A 20,279-nucleotide genomic window follows, 5' to 3' on the forward strand; every position below is an offset into this window, starting at 1 on the left:
TGGTCAGGTTGGTCCGCCAGAACAGGTCTGTTTTTCCCCAAGCTTCTTCGTGAAATCTGTGTATGCCAATGTTCTTAGGTTTAGGCACCAAGTGGCCTGGCGGGGAGGGGCTATTTATCTAACGGCTCAATGTGAAGGAATACTGGTGCATGGTCTGATACTGTCATAGGGAAGGTTGCACAATGCTTCATTTGTGAGAGGATTTTAGTCCGGGCCATTCAGAAGTCCAGTCTGGAAAATGACTTGTGGTAGTTCGAGAAAAATGTGAAATCATGGCGTTGAGGATGAAGATGTCGCCATATATCTGAGAGTCCCAAATCGGCCATGAGTTTTAGTAGGGAAGTGCGTTTGCATCGGGTCAGGGGTAGCTATAGTGTTGCGCCTTGGTGGTCCTTTGTCGCATCTAGGATTGTGTCCCAGTGCCCACCTATGAATGTGAGATTCTCCAGAAACGTGCATTTCGTGAATACCTGCGTAAAGAACGGGGTTGTCTCGCTGGTCGGGGGATTGATGTTCAGGAGAGTTATGGGGCGTTGCTGGATCAAGCCCTGTATTAGAGCGTGTCTTCCGTCTTGCTCAGAGGTGGTGTGCAATGTGTGGAACGGGACGCGTTTTTGTATTAAGATGGAGACGCCCCTTTTGCCCTTGTATGGTTAATCGGTTGATGCCCTGACCCATCCTTGGTTTAGTTTCCGCGATTCATGGGCATTGAGGTGCGTTTCCTGAAGGAAAGTAATGTCACATTCTATGTCCCGTAGGTGATTGAGAACTCTTCTCTTGATTGGGTGCCCCATCCCCTGTACATTGAGTGTCACAAGGCGTAAATCAGCAATTCCCACGAGGGAATATACCGGGGAAAGCCACAATGGGCCAAAATGTGTGTGTGTGTGCGCTTACAACTTTTAACAAAACAAACATGACCTTGAAACCTGTAGGTCATAACATTAACATTGGGACAAACCAATTGTATCCCAATACTGCTTCGCAAAAGCCCCTGCACTGAGAAAGATGGGAGAGATAATACAACTCTCAGCCGCCCCTCAGGCATGATGGTAGGATTCATCAGGGATGGCTCTGGGGGAGGGGGCCATAAGGGGCAGGGGCTGGCACCAATAAGAAGGCAGGTTAGCATATTGTCTGTTGCTCGTGTTCAATCGTTCTAGGCAAGTAGAATTGTCATCATTGGTTGTAAGTCTATCCCGGTGTATATTATCCATCCTTGTAAATAAAATATGCTAAAATGTCATTGCAAGGCATTGTTGGTTGGAGAAAACCTGTATGGGGAGGGACCCATCACATTGGCAGCTGTTCGATCGTCTGCCTGTGCGTTGTCGCTTGCCCCACTGTCGTCGTCGTTGGAGTTGCCATTGCGCGGTGTCCATTTTGTGGGTGTCTTTCCTCCTCGTTATCGGTGTGAAAATCTGCAGAGACAAGGTCCCGTTTTAGCAGGCACCAGGCATCTTCTGGTTCGTCAAATGAGTGCAATTGTTTGTCCCGTAGGATGCACCAGACCAGAGGAAATTTCAGATAAAATTTGTGGGATGTGCCTTGAAGTGCAGTGAATAGTGGGGCCAACCTTTTCCTTCAGAGGGACACTTCTACGGAGTAGTCATTGAAAATGCGTATTTCTGACCCTTCGTCACGTATTGTGCCCACCGATCTGTAGGTCCATAGTATGGCTACCTTGTGTTGGAATCTAATAAGCGCATTGTAATGGGTCTTGGGCGATCTCCTGCAGCCGGTTTCGGTACTGGGGCTCTGTGAATTCCTTCATTTGTATGTGAACGTGGGTCTTGTATATGCAAGTGGTCCTGGATGCAAACGCCTCCATGTCTGAGCCCTCTGCATGTTCGGGGATACCGATGATTCGGAGGTTGTTACTTGGAGAGCGGTTTTCATGGTCTGTGACTTTTGCCCGATGCGTTGCACTTTTTATGAGGCCGTTGAGATACGTGGCGGCCACTGCGCTGCTATCCTCTAGTGCACTTATTCTTTGCGCGTTGTTGGGTGTGCGTTCTGCTTCGGCATTGAGGTGGGTCTGCATGTTCTGGATGTCTCGCTTGCCAGCACTGTAACATTTGTTTCTTGAGTGCTATTACCTATTGCTCTCATTTCCGTGAGGAGTGTCTGTAGTTTGGTTTGTACATCCATTTTGGTGGGCTGCCGTGTAGACCGTCAAATAAGTGGATGAGTTGAGTCTAGTGCGCTGTCTCTATTACTGCTGCTGCCGGTTGGATTCTTTGCCATACCCTTCCGACGGGCTGTCGGTCAGGAGGCAAGGTTTGTTGTGCCCGTAGGCAGTTGCGGCTCCCGGATTTATTGAGTATTAATTGAGGGGGTCAGGTGCCCAATTCATACTGCCATGGTCCCACTTGCTTCCATGCTTACCGATGTATGTAGCAATAGTGAACACGTGGGCGGAGATGGTATTTGGCTTGGTTGTTTTGCCAAAAACGGTTGCAACCACCACACCGGTTTACTTGGGTGAGTCCAGCTGTTCCCGTGGGCCACTCAACTATGATTTAACATTAAGTCGGGCACAGTGAAGGGTAGTTGGGGCGTTGTGTGTGCTTGCGTCAAACCCCTGCAGAATCTACAAATGAGCAGCGTTATAAGGCACACCTTTGCTTGCTTCCTGAGAGTTCATAGTGTCTATCAGTTGGTTCTTCTTTGCCATGGCGGTGAAGGGGGTTTTAGCCACCAGATACTGTGATGCCACACATGGGCCTGTGGTGATCTGATCCATAGGGCCTGCATGCATTTGCCAGAATTCTGCTATGGAGGACGGGGGAAGCACACCACGGGCGTTTTTCTGCCGTTCTAGCCGCCATCATGCCTGCCAGATGCTCTCCCCCACCCCAGCCACTGAAGCATTGAGTGGCTGTCGCCTCCCCCGGTCTGGCCTTATTGATTGCACTACGGTGGCAAAGGGAGCCTTATGTCGAGGTGGAGATTTCTGTAGCTCAGTTCTCTCCGGATCATGCACTCTTATGGCCTGCTGAGGTTTCCGGTTCCATGAATAGTTCAGTAAGGGCCCTGGTCTGATGCCGTGTGACTCACCTCCTTAGTATCGCTGAGGGGAGGGCGGCGCATCCCACCACCCCTACCTCCATCACCGCGGGTGTCCCTGGGGCTGTTTGTTCAGCAGGCTCAGGGATGGGACAAGCGAAAAACATGAGGAGCCTGTTGTGTTCCGAGTGGCCATGTGTATGTGTGCTGCTGTAAAGATTCAGGAGCGCCATAGGGAGAGGGGGATGGTACACATTACTCACCCCTGTGACTCCCTGCGACAAGTAGGGGCTGGTGCACTCCGGTCTGGTGCGTCATTATAGGAGGTAGTTAGATCTGCTTCTGCCCCTGAGCCGCCAAGCTCTGAAGCTCCTCCCAGGCTTATCGATTCAGAGCCGCTGTGTCCGTCATTCCGCAAGGAGGCGGCTGCGGCTCTCTAAACTTACACAATGCGTTCGCCCTCATCTGAGCAACTGGGCGAGCAAGGAGGTTACCGGTTTGGTCCTTGTAGTGTACACTTGCCATCTCCAGTATCGCGGCAGTAACCGCGTGAGAAAAACTGTTTAATTTGCAAAACTGTTTAATTTTCTGTCTGCGGAGCTGTAGCACCTCACTGCCATCTTACTCTGGCTCTCAAGTGCCCCCCTCCCCACTTTTCCTCCTATTTTGATGTCCAGCTTTTTGTATATGGAACGGTGGCGACAGCCCCAGAGAAGCCCTGTGCCAAGAGTTTCACCTGATGGTGAGAGCTTTCCCTTACTGATGCATGATTTAATGGCACCTGTGTCAACCATGAAGATGAATTGCTTGTTACCTATTTCAGCGCCCATCAAGGGTTCCTCGTCTGGTTTGGACGGTCATCGACAGGACTGGGCACGCAAGAGTTCTCTGTGTGCTGCCCTAGTCAGGCTATGTGTTGGAGCCGGGGAACGTGAAAGGGTTGTTCCCCCATCACACTCACACCTCAGTAGGATATGATGGTGCTGTTAGGCACTGTCATTCGCTGGCATGTTACTTCTGTACATTGTACTCTGTTGGTGCATTAGTGGTTGTCATCTGGGTGTTCTGCCCTTGCATACCTGGGGGTCGTGCTGGTCGTTAAGTGTTGGCCTATATAGGCCAAGGAAGTCGGCCTCTGGTACCTGTGGTTGGGATTGGGGCGGTGGGTGGTAGTTATTATATGGGTTGTATCCCACCCCCTACCTGCTCCTGCATTCTCTTGCAAAATGTCCCCACTTTCCATAGCTCCAGCATCGCAAAGGACCCATGCCTGCTCCCCGAGGTCCCATGCCACCAAACACCTCTTTCCCCTCTGAACACGCCCCTCCCACGCTGGTGCCCTCCTTGCTGCCACTCCAAGTATGGGTGCTGAGGTCCATCTCCACACTGTCCTTGTCTTCCTGGCCAGAATGCCGCCATTCTCACATCAGGGGATGCCGATATCTGTTCCGCCACCTCCGTTTACGCATTTGACAATACTGCCCCCAACTGCTATTTTTGCAAGCTTTTTCTGCAATTGTTTCGCTTCCTCAGCCTGCAGCCTCTTAGCCGTTTCCTTTTCTCGTGCCTTGGTGTATTATCATTGTTAAAAGCTTAGCCCACTTCTTTCCTTCATTGCCCACTATTTTGTTGTGCGCCTTCTGAATTTCCTTGGGTAAACCCCTTTTGATGGCTTAACTAAAAAAGGGGAACTGATTGCGCCCACTGGTCCCCTGTCTCCGCACGCCACATCTCCTGACCCTTAATGTATTGTGCAGGCTCATCATCTTACCCCATAGTGTATTGCATAATAGGCTGCAGGTCTGGCATATCAGGGTACATTCGCCGCAATGCGTTCCACACCTGCACCCTGATATTATTAAAATGTGCACTATCATTTGCGTTGTTAGGGAGATTTATCATTTTTATGCTTCATCCCCTCTCCTAGTGAGACCCCAAGCCCTTCTGCTGGACTTCTGGATCTTTTTCTTTCAATCTGAATGAGTGGAGCCTTCTTCCTCTCGTTTATTCTTGTGGTCTCAGTCTTTTGGAACTCTATTCTTTGTTTTTTACATGTACTATGTAGTCTGTCTGCTCCAAATCTCTTAAAGACATCTTTGTTTTACTACTGCAGCACACAGCTACTTATGGGCAGTGTTGCTGGGGACCCTTAGGGTCCTCCTTTAAGATTATTTTTCTGTATCCTCAAGTAATACAGTTCATGAAGGATAGAGAGATACTTTGTCTCTCTCCTAAAACTCTATAGCAGTGGTCTTCAAACTTTTTTGGCCGGGGCCACCTGAGCAAAATTTGGGCAGGTCGGGACCCCCCAGAAATGGCAAATGGACAGTATATATTGCACGCCATCACCTGCTACCATCACAGTCGCTGGGCTCCCTCATCCCACTCCTACCCAGTCCCTGGTCTCCCCCCCCCACCCCATCACACACCCTGGGCTCTCCTCACTCTGCTCCCACCATTATCCCATGGTTCCCGCCCATTGTGCTCCCACCATAGTCCCTGGGTTCCCCCATCCTGTTCCCAACACAGTCTGAGGGCCAGTGGCAGCTGGTGATTTTTTTAAGTGGAGGGGCAGAACTATTTCCCCCAAAAATGCCATGGCGACCGAGCATAGTGAGGGAGCCTGAACCAATAAAGTGGTGCTTTAGGTTCCCCCTGAGAACATTTTTTACATAATGGGTTAAAATGTTGCATTGTAGAGCATACTTTCAACAAAAAAAAATGGGTAAATAGCCAAAAAGTTTGCAATTGGTGCTGGGGGGCCCGAGGGGCAGGCATGACATTTTTTACTGGACATCTATGATAGATGTCCAGTAAAAAGATACCATCCCTGTCCCCTGGGCCTTACACAATCAACATGATTGTGTGTATGCAAGGCGTTGCAAATTCATACAGCATTCACTCTATCATTCACATGAGCATCCATCACCATACACTCACTCATAACATAAGCATACACGCATCCATACACATGTTAAAATAAAAACAATGAACATAAACGTACCTTCTGCATTGGCCTGCATGTGGGTGCTGAAATGTTGTGCTCCAGGCTGCTCTGTCGGTATGTGCGAGGAGGCGCAGGAACTCCCCCTCGGACATACAGACATGCAGTGCCCCAGCCAGCATTTCCAATGAGCTGTGCAATGCTGGCGAAGCAAAACGCCCCAGCACTTGCATGGGTCAGTGAGCATGTGTGGCTGGAGAAATAAACTGAACTGTCAAAGGGAAACCGTGTTTCCCTTTGACAGTTCAGCTAGCCCAGGAGCACTCCATCAGCTGGAAAAAGCAGCTGAGGGAGTGCTCACTGTTTCACTGGGCTGGCTCCTTAGCTCCTCCATAATGGGTGAGGGGGCCACTGGGTGGGCGCCCCCTCGCCATTATGGATGAGCCGCCAGGCCGAGCCTATAGGGCAATGCCTGTACCAAAAATGTAAAATGCTAGTGTGGGCCAGTCAAAATGGGCCACCATTTTGGCCAATGTGGACCAGTTTGATGAGTTACTTAACTATGCAGTTAGTAATTTTGACCATTGTTGCTGAATATATCGCGATTTACTTTAATTTTTACACCAGCACCCCCTTGGGTACTATTGAAACAGTGGGCCTCATTAAAACCTTGGTGGTAGCTGTGCCGGCAAAACCGTCACGGCTGCCGCCGGAGTTGCATCCGTGTCTGGCACCCGCGAATGGGCATTACCGGGTCATGCCGAGTTAGGCAGACCTGATAATTGCCCTTTCGCGGGTGCCGGTACCGGTAGACCCCCATTCGAGCCCCATAGGGCTCAATGGGAATAGGGAGCTCGGATGCACCGGCACCGTTAATAACGGTGCCGGTGCATCCGACAAGCTGTGCTCGCGGGTGCCGCACGGCCTGCCAGGTCCGACCTGGCAGGCCGTGCGGCACCCGCGCACGGTCACAAATCACGTGACCTAGAAGTGTAGGCATGAATGCCCTGCTTTCTGATCTTTTTGATCGATCGGGGGTCGAACAGGTTTATGTCACTGATGAAGGGTTATGTGGTACATTGGAATTCAGGTGTCCTAAAGCCAGGGCATTTGGGTGCTATAATTTAGGATTGGGACTGGTGGGGGTTGTAGGCCCGTGTCCTCTGTCTCATGAGATTGCATGTCCACAGGCACTCCACCCTCCTCCCGTGGCCTTGCAGGCCACATTCTTCCCAGGGTGCAAAAGTTGGCAACATTTTAGGACAATGGAGGGTTTATGGGTCTGTGCAGCTCTGGCCTTTCTCATCATGCCTGGGATGTAACCTATTACTTTACTCATGTTCGCGGCCTAGGCCTGGGGTGCTGACTGTAGCAGTATGTTTAAGCTTTGTGTCACTGTATAGCTGTTCTTACATGTGTGCTGCCTGATAAAGCATGCAATAATGTAATCGTGCGGAAGCCCTAAGGGCATCCTCCCAACCCCCTGGTCTCTTGCAGTACCTACAGGCAGCGACCTTTGCCTTATTCTAAAGCGCTTGGGTGTGCGGGAAGATCATGTCCCCTTCCCAACATTTGGTAAAATGTGGTCCGCGTCAGCGGGGCTAGACACTCGCCTGCTTCTATACCCAGACGCACAATAAATGTAAAGGGTAAGCTATGTGCTTTACTGTGCAAAAGGTTCTGCGCCTGTCCCATTGGATGGGAACCCACAAATATAGAGCAAAGGGCACTATGGCTAGAGTACAGTAATCTCAATAGTGAGTAACTTTTTTCTACTGACATATTTGTTTCTTGTTTACCTGTCATTGTAGTGGTCTTGTGAAACGTTTGTAATAGCATTTCTTTCTTTCGTTTTCTCCTTGTGTATAGGCGGGGATTTGTTTTTGGACTTTGGAGTGCATGTGCTTCTGTGGGAAATATTCTGGGTGCTTTCTTGGCTTCATCAGTGCTGCAGTATGGCTATGAGGTATGTCAAAAATCTGTCTTGTAGAAGTGCATGGTCATTGTTCCACAGAACTACACAGCCACACTGCATCCACTCAGACCTCCGCCAAGCCCGCACTGTGGCTATGTGCACGGATCTCCTAGAAACAAGACCCTCTTTGACACACTTTTCCATATGGCAGTCTGCATTCAATCCGCTAGCCCCCAAAACTTCTACTGCTTGAAAGAGGGTTCACTCAGGGGCTGCAGACTTACAGCCACAAGAGGTCTCTATCACTGGAAAAAACATTTTTGGCCAGTTTTCACCCATCTCATACAGAACATACAACTACAGTATAATAGAATTTACATTAGTCTTTAAAAATAACATCACATCCCAATGATCACATTCTCAGAGCACTTTCATATGAAGTCCTACCAAAAGACACATTTTTGAGCTTTAAAAAACATAACTCGAGGGTCTCAAAGAACTCTCCTTTTGGATCCCTCCTAAATGTCGTGTCATAATGGCCCCTACATTTTGCATAACACTAAAGCACACCCTTGTTGCCCTACAGTTTTAAGTTCTCCCTATATCTACAGACGTGCCTGTCACTCAGTGATATACAACTGTACCCCAGAGGCTGCAGATCCTAAACTAATACTGACCCTCACCAAGCTGAGCTCTTGCAAATTATAACTGTCTGTTTACTGACTCGCCTTCTTTTCACCATAACTGTGAGCTTTCCAGTTGGGTTTATCCTGTGAAATAAAATTGGATGTTTACCAAGTTCTGAAAACCCCACCTGAAAATACTGCAATCTGAATTCTAAACTGCTTCCCTGAACATTTAATTACTTCTATAGAAGTGCCTGCACTTTAAGACACTATATTAAAAAGATAGTTGCATGGAATATGCTGCATAAACTCTTCTTGCTAAAACTATGTAAACAGTATATTTTACAACGCATACTATATGGGCATTCCAGTGTTGTATGCTACCTTGTACTCTTCCCTCCATAGTTTACCCATGGCTTCTCTGCCAGATTGACTGGAGGGAAATCCTGTTGGCTACATATGGGTAGGCCTTTCTCGGCCTCAATACCTAGGACCGAGGAAAGCCCTAGTAAAAGAAGACCTCCAGTTTGTCCCCCTTTGCACTTCTCCTCTTTGCCTACCTTCAAGATGCTTGCCGTGACTTTGCTAGAACACTAATCGACTGTTCTCTGGTTTGCAGTATGCTTTCTTGGTGACATCATCTGTGCAATTTGCTGGAGGGTTAATCATTTTCTTCGGCCTGATAACGTCCCCTAAAGAACTGGGTAAGTGCACATGTATCATTGCTCTGGCCTTTTAGCAACTTAAGCAATCCCTCTCAATCAGCTATATTTTGGTACTTCAGCTACCTTTACGGACGGCACACACAATGCAACACACCATGACTAACAACATTGCTTTTTCTTGCACGGTTTCTTTAAACATTGCTCTTTCTTGCACGGTTTCTTTCTAGATTTAGAGGCCGTTTCTTTTTTAGACTTCCATTTAATCTGCATGCTGATATTTGTAGGATTCTGTTATGAACAATTTTCTTTTTGCTCCTTTACCTCCATAGATTACTATGGAAGCCCATTATTTGTGCTTGTTTCGAACTCTGCCCTGACTCTTTGGAGGTCAGTAAAGCCTTCTGCTTTGCTTCCCTTGCCCTGTTTTGCTCATTCTTTTGGTGAAACGGACTAGTCCCTAAGACTGTCAGTGCTGAGAGACTATCTCTCTCTTTATTAATTATTGCATTTTTACAATTGCACACATCACCTTAAGTCCAGTTGGGATCATTTGTATTCTTATAACTTTTTAAAATGGCTTTTTGGTTATTTTGACAATCTGCATAAGACAAGCTGGTGGCAGCTGTGTGAATTTACTGTTTTGTGATATTTTTCTGGTGCACTTTTGCATTTACCGCAAATGACTATTAAAGGGATTCTAAGTGATCCGGCCGCAGCTGATTTTGCCACGGCCGGAATGTTCGCATGAGAAAGGTGCGAACTACCAAAAGGGAAACTAGCTGCTTGTAAATATTATTTTAAAGTTGACACAACCTGTAGTGCCAGACTGGAAAACAAAGAGAAGGGACTCTTAAAGGCATACCCAGGTTAATATTGTGGCAGGCAGATGAGGGGCAAAGAGGCTGCTCCTTTTGAAGAGCGATTTTCGGAGGAAGAGTGCCTTCAAGGTGCTGAAGTACTTTAAAGTGAATCTGGCCAAAGCCTGTCTAGAAATACTTATCACTGAAGCTGTGGTGTATATCTGGTTGTCAGTAGATGCAACATTGTAGTAGCCTGAACAGAGTAATGCGAGACAAAGGTGACTGTTCTCATAGGGAATCGAGTAGAAGTGAAGTAGAAGTGAAGTAGAAGTGAAGTTGAAGTGAAGCAGCAGCAGTGAGAAGTCATCCTTCCAAATATACCATTGTGAATTCTTAAACTGTAACTAATGAAAAGCTAACTGTTAACCAAGAACTGTGTATCACTGACAGTTGTGGATATTGCATTTCGTTTGAACTGCGGCAAGTCTTCTTGAAGAGGGTACAAATCATTGTGGTTGGAATTACCATTGGTGCCATTTGATGAAAGTGGAATGTGGATATTTCACCTCCAGAAAGTATGAGTTGATTTACTAGCTCTGAACTGAGGTCTATAAAGTAATGTTGCAAGGTGTATACTTAAGTGTTGGTTTATAATGTGATTTCATAACTGAGTATGACTGTCAGGGTCAACTATCCTTGAAATACTGATTGTATTCTAAAAGTATATCTAACCTGGTCTTATTCCCCAAGAATAGTATATTACTATTCTGAATGTATAACCTTAGTGTTGGCACACCTAGACTGGCTTCTTGCATCTCTAAAATAAGGTTTTATCTTGGATTGCATACCACAGGTATGGAGTTTTTTTTTATGATTGTGTTTATTTGATGTTATAGTACTTAAGAATTATCTTGGTCTACTTGTATTTAAATGAACCCTTTATTTTTACAATACATAGTGTTTCAGTGTGTCTTTGGACCATTTGTATGCAATTTCTTTGTACCAAGCTACAGCCATCTCTCCCACCTAAGATAAGCCTGGCTGCTCTGTCCATGCTACCAACATTCTCAGGTGGTACAGCCTTATACTAAGAGTGGAGCTTATGTACTGTCTCAGATTTGTGGTTTTATGGAGCCCGTAGTTGGACTTTAGAAAAACTGCCCTAACGCATCCCTGTAGAGAGTACATACATGCGAGGAACCTTGTGTTTGAGCATGTGACTTTTGGGCACTAGAGGACATGCTTCTTGGAATTTGAACCCCCAAAGTTTAGCGAATTGAACTTTACTGGTTCTCATCATTTGAGCTGCATCTGCATTACTTACCAGTATTACATGGAAAGTTATTTGATGATGTATTGTGAATGAACAGATTGGTGATTATGTTTGCATTATAGAGTATTGTGTGATACCTGCTAATGACATTTTTCAGTGTGTTCTAAAGGTCTAAATAAATGATTATTTTTAGAACTGATGGCCTAATTTGAATTACTGTGTGTTGTCTTGTGTGGACTCATGGAGGCCCCTTGACCACGCTCACACTCTCCTGAGACACTAAGCCATGACTGTTCTCTTTTGCTACCTCGATTGGGTTTGGTTAAACTCGTAGAGCTCCACGTTTACCATGACTAGTGCGGCTTCCTAAAATCTGTGCACCAGGCCTGATTTTAGAAATCCATCTTGACATATGGAAATCCCCTTCCTGGTTAAAACTGTTGCTTTCGCGAGCAAGGAAGCTTTGTGTGTATGTGAGAGACAGAGTTGGCTGGGACTGTCTGGTACCAGTCCACATCCTATGGCATCCGAAAGTCTGTTGGTGGATGGATGTGAGGACTAGTGGTTGTCCAGCATTGGACCAACCCCTGGCTGTTTAAGTGGTGCAGGTCCTTACCATTGGTGGGCTTGGGCTTGCACCAAGCCTGAATCTTGGATACATGGGGAGCTCCTGCTCTGTTCACCAGATCATTGTTGGAGCCAAGACTTCTACGAAGAAAAGCAGCCCCCCCCCCCCCCCCGAGGATGACACCTGCAGCTGGCCAGCATCAACTTCAGTAATTGACCTGGTGAAGGCTGGTTCAACTGCCTGATTTCAGAAGACCCTCATTGGTGCTTCGACCATTGGACTGGTGGGAACAACCAGTCTTGATCCCTGCTCGGGGTGTCCCTGGACCACCCGGTAGACTGATCAGCTCTCCTGGGCTATCTCGCTGCAGCCGTCATTGTTCTGACCAGAGCCTTGGAACTTTGCAGATCTTCAGCCCATGCCACACGTCGCCTGCCCTCGCAATTTCAGCCATCTCACTCCAAGGGAAGCTTTGCTGGGGCTGATTCTGTGTATGCCGCTGTATGATCGCCTGACTATGGTGATCTTCGTTAAAACAATCTTTCTCAAATCCCTTGAGGTGCCCTATTTTTCTGCTTTGCAGAAGTCATCTTTCTTAGTTTTGGGTCTTCTCCTGACAACAAGGAAAGTGACCTCTGCACTCACAACCCATGGGCCTTCCTCACCCAAACCAAGTGCAGAAGATTGGATCCACCAATGGATTCCAGAAGACCTGCAGTTATGGCTGGAAGAATTGGAGTTGGGGAGTTGAGTTAACCTATCGGCTTCTGTCCTCCCCGGTCTTCATCGGATACCGTTGGGCAGAACGCCGTGTCCCCAACTCCCTCTGGTATATCCTCTGTTCATCAAACCTGAGCTAAGGATCCTTTCTTGGGTCATACCTCATGAGTAGGCTAGAGATGGTAAATTAACTAGCTTGGGGTAATTACTTATTTAGCTTTTAAATACTTCATAAAGTACCACCACAGCCCCCTGCATCATTTCTGAATACCTTATCTGAAGCTGATTTATATTGAAACCTGGGACTTTTGGGCACAAGGCCCCATTACATTTTAGGGTTGAACTTTATAAGATGGAGGGAGGCTGTACTTGTGCTTATTCTGACTTTTTCTACCTATTTTCCTTTCATCAGAGTACTCGCTTGTTGAACACTCGTAACTAATTTATATGCAACTCTATTCCCCTGTTGGTTAATGTGTACATCTGTTTATATATGGTTTTGACCGACAATACATACCTGTGATTTTTAAATGCTTATTGTGTAACTAAAGACCAAATAAATAACTGTATTTTGATATACTTACTGTCTAACTTGAATTATTAACACTTGCTCTGTATGGACTCATTGTGGCTGTAAACCACTCACACTTTTCCTGAGACTAAGCCTGGACTGCTTGCCTACCTTAACTTGATTGGGTTTGGCTACCCTCGCAATGTCTTCCCCGTTTACCATAAGGTGGGTAGCCTTCCAAAATAGTCCAGCTGAAGCCGATTTTGCAAATCCATCTGAACAGCTTCCCAGGATGTGGAAAATAAAGCAACAATCACTCTTTTGCTCATCTGTGTTGTCAAGTTGGTTATTTTTGCACATTTCAGGTCATCTCTTATTTTAATCCTGTTTTTATGCTTTTTACAAGCACCTCACTTGCCTGCCCTAACTCCACCCCTAACCCTGCCCCATCGCACTCCCACCCCTCATGGAATAGCAGTAATTTTGCATCAGTGATACATCCTGCTATTTTGCACTGACTTGAAACCTGATACGACTTTGGAGGTAGGAAAAGTTTTTGCTTCACTTGCCTTGCCCCGCTCAGTTATTTTGGGTGCACTGTTCAGCCCTTATGGTTGCAATTGCAGGGTTGTTGTGACCCCTTGTCATGATTTCTTTGATGTTTTTAATGCAGCACAGATCACCTGACAGTCAAGTGCTGCTGCGGTACTTTACATACCTTTTTTCTTTTGTTCTCTAACAGTTTTGTTACCTTTTTGAAGCACATAGAACAGTCTGGTATCAGAAGACCCTTACCAGTACTTCGACCCTTAGACTGGTAGGATCAACCAATTCTGACCACTGCACAAGAAGCATGCCACCAGAAGCAGGCAAAGCGAGGGGTCTGCAACCTGGCTGGGAATGGTGGTTAGGACTTTCTGGTTTCAAACGCCAGTCTATCCAGAAGATGTCAGTTGTTCTGCAAATGTGGGGTTAGTGGCTGGCCCTGTTTGGACAGCCCTTCTCTGTTTGAATGATATAGATCATTGCCATTGGTGGTCTTGGACAGCCCTCAGTCTGAATTTGGGATTAGAGGAGTCCTGGAGCTTTTCATCAGATTGACCACTAGAGGCAAGGCCCTGAAGAAGTGGAGACTGCACTGAAGACTTAGAAGACTTCTTCTGACGATGACCAGCATTGCCAAAGAAAAGTCCAGTTTAAGCCCTGCCTTTCTTGCTGTGATCTTTGAAGACCCTAGTCACTGCTTCAACCGTTGGACTGGTAGGACCAACTAGTCTAGTCCTTCGCATGAGGAAGCTGTCGTAAATGCTCTGGTACCATCCTCTGGTACCATCATGTGGGCTTTCCAGCCTCTTCAAAAGCCTCTGCTGCACCGGATGGACCAGCTGGAGGTCAGAACTCTGCAGATCGACTTGTGGTTGCAGACCATCTCTCCTGCTCTCCAGAACAGAGAGGCCTTCCTGGAGCATAGTCTTCCTTGCAGCCATGAATAGTTTCTGCATCCCCCCAAGTTGGAGTGCACTTACCTGCTACTCTTTATCATGTCCTGAGTCTCCTCTCATGACGGGATCTCCGGTGACTTGTGTTCTGAAGTATCTGGGCCATCCTACTAGAAGATTTTACGAACCATTATGCCGTAGTGTAGAGCTGCCATCTAGTCTGTGCCAATGAGACGCACACTTCAGCCACTGCACCCCCATCAATGGTATCAACGGCAGAAGAGGCTAAAGTGATTGTGTACCCTAAATGTGGCCACTCAGAAAATCAGAGCTAGGGGCACTGTGACGTGTCACTGGAACTCCCCAGAGGACTGTTGTAATCTAACCGCTAACGATGAACCCCTCAGAGGGTGGTCGAGGAGGGTTCCTCTGTGGCGGTTCCCCATAGACCCAAAGTGTCTCGGCTCTCCCCACGTCCCCTTATTATAGCCCTTACTTTAGCGTCATCAGCCCATCACTCTATTAAGAACAGCCACTGCTATCCAGGAAGGGTGTTAAAATAATAGGGGGTTCAGTAGACCTCTACCCTACTGCCCACAACTTATCAGCTGGTCCGTGGCACTCTCAAACCACTGATACTTGACCAGCGAGTGATCCCAAAGAGGCACATACCACAGCAGGAGCTTTCCATAACGCATGCTCCCGAAGTTTGCAAAAGCGGGCACAATACCTTTTGTGGAGCTTAGCATTCAGCGCATACCTATTTTTCCAGTCAGCTGAGCTATGCAGAGATAAAAGCATGCACAATGCACTGTGGCCCATAGCCGGTTCGGCCTTGCACATTCCTTGATGGTGCTGATACAAATACTGGTCTATGCCAATCAAAACTGGCCTCAATATCGCAAGGCTTATAAAAGCTAACCCAGAGGGATGCTCAGTGTTTTCCAGAATGCAGAGTATGCAACACAGTAACCCTTGCCCCCTGAAACGAAAGAAGAAATAACAAATCGTGAAGCACAGCATATTGGGTACTATAACCCAACATTACCAAGGAACCGGGAGTGATTCATTGAAGCATAGCATGTAAAGCGATATAAACCAGAAGCACTATAGGCTAGGAAGCACTGAAGCAGGAGACCAATGCGAAGCGGGAGGAACCAAAGAAACGGAAGTTCACTGTATAAAAGGCCAGCATTCATAAAACTGAGGGAAAGATGTTTGGATGAGGTCAGGTGGTGTGTTGGTGGACCGAGAGACCAAGAGGAAGGCTGGAGTGTAGTGGTAAAAGTTCTTTGGAGCTGTTGGCTACACCTGCAGGTAAGGAATTGGATTAACAAGACAGTGGTACCAAGACTGAAAGGTGGAAGCTGTGATTGTGAGAGTATAGGCTAGAGGGAGGGAGGAAGGGAGGGACGGTGAGAAGGAGGGAGGGGAGTGAGGATATGGGAGATAGGAAAAGGTAAGAGTAAATAGTGAAAAGTGAGATTGATGGAGCACAGGTGTGAAAGGGTGAGAGTAAATGTAAGTGAACAAGAGAAGAGATGGGTGAAGAATGGGAGGTGGAAAATGGGAGCGAGTAGAAGGAGGGGAATGTTTAGAGAGGGAAGGGAAGAATGAGGAGACTAAAGAGACGCAGAGAGACCGACCAACAGACAACCAGAGGAGACCAAGATGAGACTTAAGGAAGGACAAGAGTGATAGTGATACTGTGTGTGAGGAGGCTAGCACCTTCTCGGAAATCATTGATCACTCTGAGGCCTGTTACGGCAGAAATCAATTTTCGAATAGATCGTGTCCTCCCATGTATTCCTCATCTTTGATATATTCAAGTCTACCTGCAGATTGCTTCGGAAGATTCGTTTCTTTTTATAGTGTCGTGCAGCGTCGAATCTTGGTCCTCGACTGTCTCCTTAGCGTCCTTCGTGACGTCGACGCTGGTATATATTGGCACGTGCGCTAACCGTTACATCGGTTCGGTTTTGACCGCATTGCTGCGTGCTTCGGTGCTACTCGCCTCATCGATTTAAAATACTTCTTACTTCGGTAATGGCCTTCACACCGAAGACAGGCTTCAAGCAGTGTTCACACTGTGGGGCAAAGATGTTTATTACAGAACCGCACCGTGTTTGTCTGTGGTGCTTCAGATCGGGCCACAAGGTCGATGACTGTGGCTCATGTTAGTCGATGACAGTTGAGGCCTTGCGGGAAAGGGAATCTTGATGCAGGTAAGCCCTCCCCTGAAATCCCCAGCTCTTACCCCTTTGCAGAGGAAATCTTTCACTGACTCGAGAGATGTCTCTCCTGTTAAACGTCCAAAACATAGACGTTCAAGGTCCGATTCACGACGCTAGTCATCCTCTTCCCATAAAAAGGGTAAGAAACAGCGTTGCTGGTCCTCATCTTCCTCTTCTCAAAGAGTTAGTTGCCCAAAAAAGAACTCCACGCCAGCAGAGTTAGAAAAATTCTGCTTAAAAATGTTACATTTTTAATAAGACACGCTTCTCCCAGTGTTGCTCTAAAGGAGTCCAAGAAAAGTGGCCACCCCTCAGCATCTATTGGGACCAGTAGGGAGTCTCGTGTGTCCCCTTCTCGTGCGCCTTCGAGCCCTAGAAGAGAGGTTCTACGACATAAATCGAAGGAAGCTTCCTCGACGCCCAAGAAAAAGCCAGTGTCTGCTAGCTCGAAACATTCACTAACCGCATCGAAGCCTTCTTTGAAGGAATCAACATTTTCATGTTTGTCACCTGAACCTTCGAGGCATATAATTCATATTGAGCCTTCAAAGCTACATAAAGTGACGCATTCGTCAACAGTTTCGAATAAATCGTCAAAACCTTAGACGCCTTTTGACCTCATAGGAGCATTCTTTGCTCTCGAAGATTACAAAATCTATCCCTCAGCCTAAAATGATCCAACCCATTCCAAGACCTGATTTGCTTAGGCAGATGGGTTCAATCTTTGAAGATAATGAGGAGGAAGAGATCCGCACCCCCTTTTGGGGTATGAATATTGAACTCCAAATGTTCCAGAAGAATTCATTTCAGAGGAGTCCAAGATGAAGAATCTTGTGGATACATTAAAGGAAACAAGTAGTTGGGGGAACCTCGCCAGAACCAGAATTTGGTAATGCTGAGATACACTAATACTTCTTACAGGATGGTTATTGGTAAAGTAGCTGAATATCTGGAATGGTCCAAACCTGCAGCCACTGTAGAAACTGATGATCTCACTGTCATCTTAGACTGTGGGCCAATTAGGGAAGCTGTATTAAGATTCCATGCAACTCTGAGAGTATGGGTAATGGAGAAGTGGTTGAAACCAGATTCTATGCCATCTGTTAATAAGTTATTAACAAAGAAATCCAAGACTGCTTCTGTAGATCCTCTGTTTCTGAATAGGCACCCAACGCCTGAAAGCTTAGTGGTTCAAGCAGCAACAGCACCTTCAAAGGCTGCGGCCTATCCTTCTGCTCCAGCAGATAAGGAAGATAGGAGGATTGACTCTTTAGGTAAGAGTATTTATTGCAGGAAATATGGCATTTAAAATCTGCCAATGCTACCGTGCATTAGCGAAATACACATATACCCTGTGGTGTGTAGCTGCTTTAGCAGCATAACACATACCAGAGGGAGAAGAGAGATGCGTTTTTAAGCCTGATGCAAGATGGCAAAGATGCCATGAGGTAATCTCTTCAATCTTGTTTAGATACAGTGGACTCAACCAGTAGGGCCATGGCTGCCAGCACAGTACTTAGATGTATGTCTTGGTTAAGAAAATCTGGATTCTCGCAGATGTTCTGGCACGTCTGCTAGACATGCCGTTTGATGGTACTTCTCCTTTTGGGGAGAAGGCCGATATTGTAGAAAAACTGCAAGCTTCTAGAGCTGCAGCAAAATCTTTAGGAGCAGCGATAAGACAACCTCAATCTACAGGTCAAGGTTGGAGAGGTAGTTCTTTTCGTTTCTATTCCTCCATATCTAGAAGAAGAGGTCAGTCTTCACAAAGAGGTCAGAGAAGACCTTATTGTGGAAGAGGTAGACGAGGAAGGACTCCCGTTCAGCACCTGCAGAGTTACCCTCTGCTGCAGGTGGAACAGCAAAATGACTCCTTCAACCACAAAACTGTGGTAGCGGGCAGACTGTCTTACCATGTCCAGAGTTGGCAAAGCATACGTTCAGATGCATGGGTCCTACAAACAGTAGCAGACGGATACTTCCTACCACTCTTAAGCAGATCTTTCAGGCCCATCGACTCCAGGATTGGTTGGTGTCATTGGACCTTCAGGATGCTTAATTTCATGTGCCGATACATCAGAAGCACAAAGTACCTGAGGTTTGCGGTTGGCAGTTCTCATTATCAGTTTCGAGTTCTGCCATTCGGGCTCACCTCCGCCCCAAGGGTTTTCACCAAGCTTTATGGCAGTGGTGGAAGCAAGTCTGAGGAGGTGTGGGGGAGATTCACATCTACCCCTACCTGGACGAGACGACTGGCTGATCAGAGCTGTTTCTCCATGAAAAGTGTCTGGATCATCTGTCAGACCTGCCGCCTTCTCCACAAGCTTGGCTTCTCCATGAACTTCAAGAAGTACCATTTGACACCCTCTCAGAAGCTTCAGTTTATTGGAGCAGTTCTGGATTCAGTCTCGGGTGGGAGGTGGAGCTTTGCAACCTGAGTTAGGGGCTCAACATCTTTTGCAGATGGTAAAAAAATGTCAGTGCCCAACTTCTCCCGGCCCACGACTTTCTAAAGTTGCTCTGCCTCATGGCATCCGGCATTTTTCTGGTGCCAGGAGCCCATCTGAGAATGATGTCCCTTCTTTGGGCTCTCAGATCCCAGTGATCTCAATTCTCCAACAGAATGATGGACCTTCTCCATGTTCCAACAAAGGTGCCCAGGATCTCCTGTGGTGGGCCAGCCGAGAGAGTGTGATGAGAGGAGAACCATTTTGGCAACCATGGCCGGAGACAACAGTTTTGACAGATGCCTCCCTGTCAGGATGGAGAGCGCACATGAGGGAGCTTTCAATAAGCGGACACTGGTCTCAGTCGGAGTCCAGACTCCATATCAACCTTTTGGAGCTGAGGGCAATCAGACTAGAGCTGATGGCCTTCCTGCCCTCGTTACGGGGGAAAAGTGTCCTGATGAACGGACAACACAGTGGCCATGCATTACCTCAACAAGAGAGGGGTTGTGTAGGGTCCCTGCTCCTGTGCAGAGAGGCAATGCAGCTCAGTTTCTGGGCACTAAAAGAAGAAATTACTCTTCTGGCAGTTCATCTAGCCGGAGAAAAGAACATGGCAGTGGATGCTCAGAGTAGGCCTTACACGATCTCCCATGAGTGGGAACTATCTCAGGAAGTCTTTCAAGAGATCTTTGCCCTTTGGGGAACCCCTAAGTGGATCTGTTCGCAACCAGTGTCAACCGGAAGTATGAGCTGTTCTGCTCCAGAGAATTTCCACAAAGAGGACCTCTAGGAGATGTGTTTGAAGTGGACTGGGAATTTCCACTCCTGTATGCGTTTCCACCAGTCCTCGTCATTCCTCACATAATACGGAGGTTGAGCAAGTTCGGGAAAACCATGATCCTCATTGCCCCAGATTGGGCCAGGAGAACATGGTACACGGACCTTCTAAAAATGTCCATCTGCCCTACAATTAGTCTTCCCCAAAGAGAGGACCTTCTCTCACAAGAGGAAGGTCACATTCTTACCCAGAGATCAGGACTCTCAACTTTCACGCCTGGTATCTGAAAGGGTGAGATATAAGGATTGGGACCTTCATTACGTCTTCCTGAAGTGTTGCTTTCGGCG

The 20,279-nt window shown here is 47.1% G+C and overlaps 1 protein-coding gene across 2 annotated transcripts in view; it reads left to right on the forward strand.

Moving 5' to 3' along the window:
• Nucleotides 1–20,279, forward strand: part of SLC37A3 (solute carrier family 37 member 3) — a 429,185-nt gene that overhangs the window by 61,951 nt on the left and 346,955 nt on the right. For both annotated transcript variants that reach the window (XM_069628820.1, XM_069628821.1), the window contains exons 7-8: nt 7,823–7,919; nt 9,114–9,198. In XM_069628820.1, the coding sequence (XP_069484921.1) occupies nt 7,823–7,919; nt 9,114–9,198 (182 nt within the window). The remainder of the gene's footprint in view (nt 1–7,822; nt 7,920–9,113; nt 9,199–20,279) is intronic.

This window comes from Ambystoma mexicanum, chromosome 12 (assembly GCF_040938575.1).
Source record: "Ambystoma mexicanum isolate Mex_15411 chromosome 12, UKY_AmexF1_1, whole genome shotgun sequence".
In the NCBI taxonomy this organism is placed as follows: domain Eukaryota; kingdom Metazoa; phylum Chordata; class Amphibia; order Caudata; family Ambystomatidae; genus Ambystoma; species Ambystoma mexicanum.